The sequence below is a fragment of the Opisthorchis viverrini genome (assembly GCF_000715545.1).
Source record: "Opisthorchis viverrini unplaced genomic scaffold opera_v5_87, whole genome shotgun sequence".
Taxonomy (NCBI): Eukaryota; Metazoa; Platyhelminthes; class Trematoda; order Opisthorchiida; family Opisthorchiidae; genus Opisthorchis; species Opisthorchis viverrini.
This window is the reverse complement of record NW_008751747.1, coordinates 1356994-1364332: the sequence shown is the minus strand read 5'-3', so window position 1 is coordinate 1364332 and position 7339 is coordinate 1356994. Positions and strand designations below refer to the sequence as shown.

The following is a 7339-nucleotide window of genomic DNA, read 5'->3' as shown; positions in this document are numbered from 1 at the left end:
GACCACATGGTGTTACCACAGATGATTACCGATCTTAAAGACAGTTGTAGGATGAATGTTGGGCTGTGTTCTATCCTCGATCCCACTGTTATTCAGCTTTGAAACACGAGTCTTGGGGTTGCATTGATCTTGTGGAAGCGCAGGTCGTTTAAAATACCTTACTCTCGATCATGAAGGGTTCATTTTGTTTGATTGCTCGATGGCTGGTTGGGTATCCGTTTGTCTCATACAGGGAACTCAAATCATGCCGAGTTCATACTCTTCTACTGCATCAGGTTGGCGATGGAAGCGTGTTAGCAGAGCTGAGATTACGCCACTTGTTAACATTCATGCATTTAATACAAAGGCTGTGGGATAGAATATGATTTAAGCTACATATATTCTCCCCCTTGCATTTATTTTTATGGTAAACAAGGCGTCATTTCTGGTTAGAATTATGCAGAGTTGTGTTTAAAAAATGGACGCGTAAAAACCGCAAGATAATACACATATTGTCTGGTCAGCTGTCATTTGTACGTGCATGCAAACGTCCATCTTGCTATCTGGGTGTGTGAGACAGCAGACCAGCTCTGATACACAGACGAAAAAGGACTCGTCGCTTCCCGGTCAGTTGGGTGCTCGTTTATTTCACTCGTTTTACGTGTGAAATTAACAACGCATTTGCGACGCCATGTGCGACGTCCTGCGTGCTTTTTTTACAACGGGAGACAAAATTGCGCTTCAGCCTCACTGAGAGTACTAACGCTCATCCAATCATAAAGCAGCACCAATGCATGTGGCTGACTGGATAGGTTTATGCATACAGAAAAGTTTTAATCGGTCAATTCTCATGACTGTGCAAACTTCGCTCAGATTGGTTGCTCACTACCTGGATCAAAACGTGCACCGATGAGCACAAAAACGAGAAATTCGACGTTGTACACCACTGAGATTTCCGGACCCGTCAAATGAAGGACGCAACATTGGTTTCAGTAGCTTTGTTCGCTCTGGCCACCCATGCTTTCCAGTAAGTCCGGTTTAAGGAATCGTTTACCATCATCATCAGAATGGATCTATACTATCGTAACAAAGGGCGGTTTCGTGAGAAACGATATATTGCCTATGCGGACCTCTCTGTAAGCGAGGAGGTACGTCCTTGTATTTTTGCGCTACTTAAGTTTTAAGCATCACCTAGTCGCACGTATATCATTTGGCACACCTGCACAGGAATTTTGCGTCGTTCTCGATACAAGTCAGGATACCAGTTGGCTAATATCGTCAAGCGTATCTAATTTTTGGGATGGAAAACGAAAATTCGATATGGCCGCTTCACAGGCGCGCGAACAGTTTGGGGTAACCATTGGCCCAAGACGAGTGAGAGGACAGGGTGTAAAAGATATGTTTCAGGTTTGTTTTTTATTAATTTATTGACCTTGTTTTAAATAGCTTGATGGATATCCAGTTGGTCGGCTGACATTCTCTATGTTTACAGCCTACAATCCGAACGCAAGAATACCTGGTTCAGGTGATGGCTATCTGGGTTTGGGTTACCCAGATATCGAAAGGACAATACCTGATCACAACGTTCTCGACGTGATGATGGCGAATGGAATGATAGACTACAAGAGATTTACTCTATTTTGTGTATGGTACGTAACCCAATTTGCACACCACTCGCTTCATGATAAACATGTGTTTTACCTCATCTTATTGTACCATTCGTAATGCGTAAACCCAGGGCTTTTATTCTTTTTTAGTGCCACCCACCGCAACAATTTGGAGCCTGACGCTCGGATTGTGTTTGGGTCCCATGGTACAATCAACCCACAAGAGTTCCATATGGTGCCCTTAGAGAATGCTCACGGTGGCTGGAGGGTCCACGTAGAGAGGTAAGTAGCTTGTTAGTTCCTAGTATCATTGGTAAAACAACGAAACATTCATCTATCACAAAACCCTCTCTCAACCTCAGCCTCAGGACACCCTTGCGAGGTATTTTCCATAGAAGATTTGTTGCATCGTTGGACAGTACCTCTTGGCTAAACAAGATTGCTGTGGATCGTGCCGGCCTAATTAACACTGCGCTCGGAGCAACACTACATGGGGAATTGTACATCGTCAACTGTGACGGGTTGGCACAGCTGCCAAATCTCATCTTCGGTTTACAAGGAGTAGACTTGACTCTGACGCCTCAACAGTATATTCTAAGAGTAAGTGAAGTCCTTTTGGGAACGTACCAAGTATAGTAATTATATAGCAATCAGGCCGGTCTAGTCCAGGTTTTGAGACAGCATCGTGGCTTGTTTGATTATGCTTCCTCCTTCAATGCGGACCACTCTGAGCTTAAAATCAGTTTAAACTATCCTTGAAAAACTGTCTACGAAAACTCACAGGCGATTCTTGAGAAGGTTTTTGCCTCTTGAAAATTTTTCATCCACTTTTGAGCTTAGATTCCATCTCCTTGGAATTTTTTTTCGCCAGATCGAAGTACTGATTTCACTGATCATTAAGCGCCATAAAATTTTCATGTATATTTGATTCCTCTCTCTAGGAGGAGACACATGCGGGGACACGCTGTTTTAGCTCAATCGTTCCAGATCCAGAAATTCTCACTGGTAGCATAGTACTAGGAGTGAGTTTCATGGAACACTTTATTACTATTTTCGACCAACAAAGTAAAAAAGTGGGATTCAAGCCGAGGGTCTGTTAAATTCGCTTGCAAGTTTCTCACCTTTTTACACCCTCACATGTGAATTTCTGTTTTCTCTTGTGACTATAATGCAAAATATATTCAATTCACTCGGCTTTTTGTCTCACCGAGGGTACTGATGGGTCAATTTTGGCAATCAGCCTTGAGTATGGAATCTACAGTGAAATCTGCTTGTTATTGACCGTCACTCACCATAAATGCACTTCTGTCTAACTGTAGATGGTGCAATTTGTTGAAGAATAAAAACGGTCCGGACTAGTTTTCACCCATCCGATTCTATATGAGAAATTTACGCAAACACTAGAATGCTAGTAATAAGCTTTCTACCTCCGATCTCGTGTGAACATATAGTAGCCAGCATTCTTAATACATATGTCGCCTGAGTGCAACACGAGGTTTGTTGCACGAAATCATCGATAATGTTGACCTAAACTAGCTATCGAAACCGTCGACTTAGGTTATCACGATTGGGTTGAATCAACTTTCACACTTGATGAAATCAACAACACATTCATAGAGGCAGATAATTATGCAATTATGCGATATATTCGCAAAGATTATTTGTGATGATGTAATTTCCGGTCAACCTCCGATGACCTTTGGATCTCACCTGGTCGTCTGGTGGTTTTTTATGGCGGCTTTTAAATATTAGTGAACGGTTGCTTCATCTCTGTGCATTGTCATAAGTTACTGATGTCGGGAATCGTCTATCGCTCGCTGTAGCACACATTTGTGGGTTCCGATGACGAGCTTGTCCAGGGTTGCTTCTTGTCTCGATGTCTTGTGGATATGTGGTTCGATAACTAAAGGCAAGGCGGATTTGGGTGTTGGACGAGTTTACCAGAACTTCCGCATGACATCTCCGAACTACCCCACCATCAGATGCGTATTTATACTGGGATGAGTTGGTCACCTATTTTTTCTGGTTTTGAGGACTTTGCCTGTGGCACAGCGATTGCAGGCCCACTCAAGTACTCGATGTCAGACTGAATAATATTACTGCCTAAACCTTGGTGAAGTGTCACAGCCGGTCTCGAAAATGACTTGACTCAACGAATTACTAGATGCCCGGTGGAAATAAGCGTGCGAGATAGATAGACTTGGAAGAGCAAGGAGATGGAGGGAGTCAAAACTGAGAATGATCGGAGAATACTTCAGTTCATCCGTCCGGGCAGCAGTTAATGAGGGCACAAGCTGCCACTTATCGTGAGTCCACAGCTAACGTACAAGCCCGAATGTAGCATGTTTAGACCCCACGTTATCTCAGGCTTCATACTGCACATGTTCTGTCATTCACAAATACGATCCTGGTCTGCAAGTCCCTACAACTATGGATAGTCTTTGATAACATGCATTTTAGAAAAGCCTTCGGTTGTAAATTTGGCAACCACAGGGTATCTGCTTCATAGTAACCGTATTGAGGTGCTTGTAGCATTTATGTTCCGTTTATAATGGCTGTTCATATTACCAGACTTCCAGCATGTGCGAGGAAGTGTTGCTTTCGGTGAATTCTTAACGATGCAACTTGAAGGCGAACGTTAAGTTGTGCAACGTGGACTTATGAGAAGCTCATGCACTGCGCATGCTAAACCATTGTTTGCCTTGCCAAAATCCGTGTAGCGGAATCATGGAGGTTGTCAAAGATTGACACGTCGGAGGGTATGCAAGATATTATGAAAAGTCTGGGTACTCTTCAGACCACTCGTCCCCCAGACTGTGGACCATGTCATCCTGGATATGTCTTCTCGATTGGAAGGTCGAAGGGTATGCAAGATATTGTGAAAAGTCTGGGTACTCTTCAGACGACTCGTCCCCCAGACTGGACCACGTCATCCTGGATATGTCTTCTCGATTGGAATTCAAATTGTGACTGTTAGTGGACATCAGTGGTGTGCACCTCGTAACCCTATGTTAAGAATGACTTGATGTATATTTGAGGGTGCGTTGACGTTTGTGAGAGGAAATCTCTGACTCCTTCCCCGCCCCGTGAGCCTATGTTTTTCTATTCAAACTAATATTTTCAAAGAAACCGTCGCTTTGCGCCGACGAAGCATATGTTCTGAGAAGTGTTGTCATGCTGTCGATGTTACTCTGGTGAAACCGAGCAATATTGCCTAGTCGAACCAGCGTGGAAAGTGTGAAAGTGTGGGAGACATAAGTTTTACTGTCAAAGAGGATGTCTGATGAAATCCTTCTGAGAAATTAGCACTTTTGAGCTCATACGGTAGCACTAATTATGGTAACTAGAATATGACGTTTGCAAATGGCACTCATAAAATTCACAATGAATCATGTGTGAACAAGCTCCTTAGATGGGTACTAGATTTGATCGTGAGTGATGTGTTGGAGCTCTAGCACTCGCCGTGAGTTGTCTGTACACCGCAAACACTCCAGAATTCATCTAACCATATGAACATATTTCGGCGCAAAACGGGGAGATTTTCGCGCATCTGCTACTGTGTCCGCGATGCGACTGATGTAACTAAGCAGTCTTGTAAGAGGCATCGCTGAATATATCTTCTGAAGTCTTGTAATCCAAGAGGATTGAGCGATAAAATTCACGACCAAATTTGTTGAGCACTGAAGTCAGACGCTAGTCCATCACTCACAAATACAATAAAATATTATGTGTGGGTCCAAAACTGGAAATTTATGGACTGGATGGATACAACTGGTGCAAAAGTTAGCATATTCGACTAGTTTCAAAGGTTTCATATGGTAACGAGCAACTGTAACAACAAGAAGCATGCTCCGTCGACAGACTAATGTGGTAACATCCAGAAAAATCAAGTATTTGTGTCTCAAGCGCATGAGGATTCGTTAACTCGTCAAACTGTATTGAGTTGGCTGCATCGTTGTCCACAGGGAGTGATACAGTCCCACTTACTTCCCGAGTCGTTTTGGCCGTTAAAAGAAAGAACTCATTCGTGCTTACCCACATTCTGGATTATTATAACTCCTGACGGGTTCTTGAAAATTCCTTTGTATCGTCCATAGAGTGCTGAACTATCTAATCAAACGATCTGCTTTCCCAATGACAACCAAAGTAATGATAGCTGAGTGTCACTGTTGCGCTGATAACTAAATATACTAATGAAGTGGGACGTTATTAAAGATGCTTTTAGTGGCGCAAGCTTAAATGTTACATGGCCGAAATTGTTTGTCGTGCAACATTGTAAATAATTGAGCCCACCATATTGGATAACGACAACTATTCAGTGCGCAGATTTTGAAATAATTCACGCCCAATTGTATAGTCGACTTGATGTAATGTATATTGACAAAGACTGCATGAATTAAACATAGTGTGGATACAGCATATGCTCTTCCAGTTTTACGCATTTCTGTGCAATTAAATGACTTAATTTTTGTTTTAGTCAAGAAAAAGAACATAGCGAACTAGTGCAATGCAACAAGTTCAATATGACGAATTTAACGTGAGGCAGTTAGGGAAATGCGCGATCTTGGAAGATGCGGTACCCTAAAAATCAATGGGAGATTTTTTGATAGTGGAACGTTTAGCCCTGCTGTAAGCAATCAGTCAGTCGTAACCGTTTGGCATCCGTTTCCTCATGATAATCGAGATCCTGAAGCAGTAGTTGGTGAAAGTGTGCTCGGGATATTCGCAGCTAATATAACAACATAGTTTCTTTCATGACCATGTTGAAGGCTCCGGTGAACTCCACAAGTTCGTTCTAAAAAGAAAAGGGCGAAATATCAATAACTCACAGAATAAAACAAAAGCCACGTGGATAATCACGACATCAAATAATTGGAATACAACAAACCACATTATATGAATAATAGTAAGATTGAAAAGAGCTGATTAGGTGTAACGCAAACTAATATACGGAGTGCCAAGGAATGACAAAATATGTCATTCCGGGAATCTTCAGCAATGTGCACCGTTGTTGATTTAATGCCATTCAATTCCGCTTCGACTAAATCTACTCCCCTGCGCAAACGATTACTCCAACGAATTCTACCCCACAAAACTCCACTGAACTGCTCATCACTTGAATTAAAAACAAAAAACAAATAAAACCCTGTCAAATTCACTCACCAGTATTCCATAAGACTTCATTCCGTTCCACTCCGCTGCACTACACTGCACTCTACTTCATTCAACTCCAACACACTCGACTCCACTCCACTTCACTTCACTCCACTCCACTCTGCTACAATCCTATCTTATCCATTCCAGTCCACTATAATCCGCTCCGGTCTACTGCAACCCACACCATTCTGCTTGAGTCCCCTCCAGTTTACTGCGCTGCACGTCAGCCACCTTTTCTCATCTCCTCCTCTTCCTATTCGACCTCTTTAGGTTTACTGTCTTGCGGTTGTCCTCATTTAACTTACTTTTGTTTACGTTTTCGAAAAAGTTTGGTGAGAATCGGTAGATTTATTGCTGGGCAACGTTTCGCTTTTGACACAAAAGCTTCGTCAGGTCAAGTGACTAGGTTCCGAGTTTGGTCGAGATTTAAGGCGGAAGGAGAACCAATCAGCTAAGTCCAGCTAAATCTCTGTTGTGTCGGCCGAGGGATTTTAGTGTGTTAGAGTGGTTGAACAAGTGTTGGGTCGGTGGGGAAACCTACATGTGTTTGGGTCCTGCCTAGGGTCTAGTTCTTCTGGTTCGGTTCATTTGATGGT

General features: G+C 42.7%; 1 protein-coding gene across 1 annotated transcript; it reads left to right on the top strand.

The window, feature by feature from the left end:
* Positions 1–1046: 1046 nt before the first annotated feature.
* On the top strand, positions 1047–2686 carry T265_05070 (hypothetical protein; the record flags this gene model as incomplete). The annotated part of the gene is made up of 5 exons (XM_009169981.1): positions 1047–1127; positions 1426–1700; positions 1737–1868; positions 1949–2186; positions 2528–2686. 5 exons carry the CDS (start codon positions 1047–1049, stop codon positions 2684–2686), a joined length of 885 nt encoding a protein of 294 aa, XP_009168245.1.
* Between the last annotated feature and the right edge of the window lie 4653 nt (positions 2687–7339).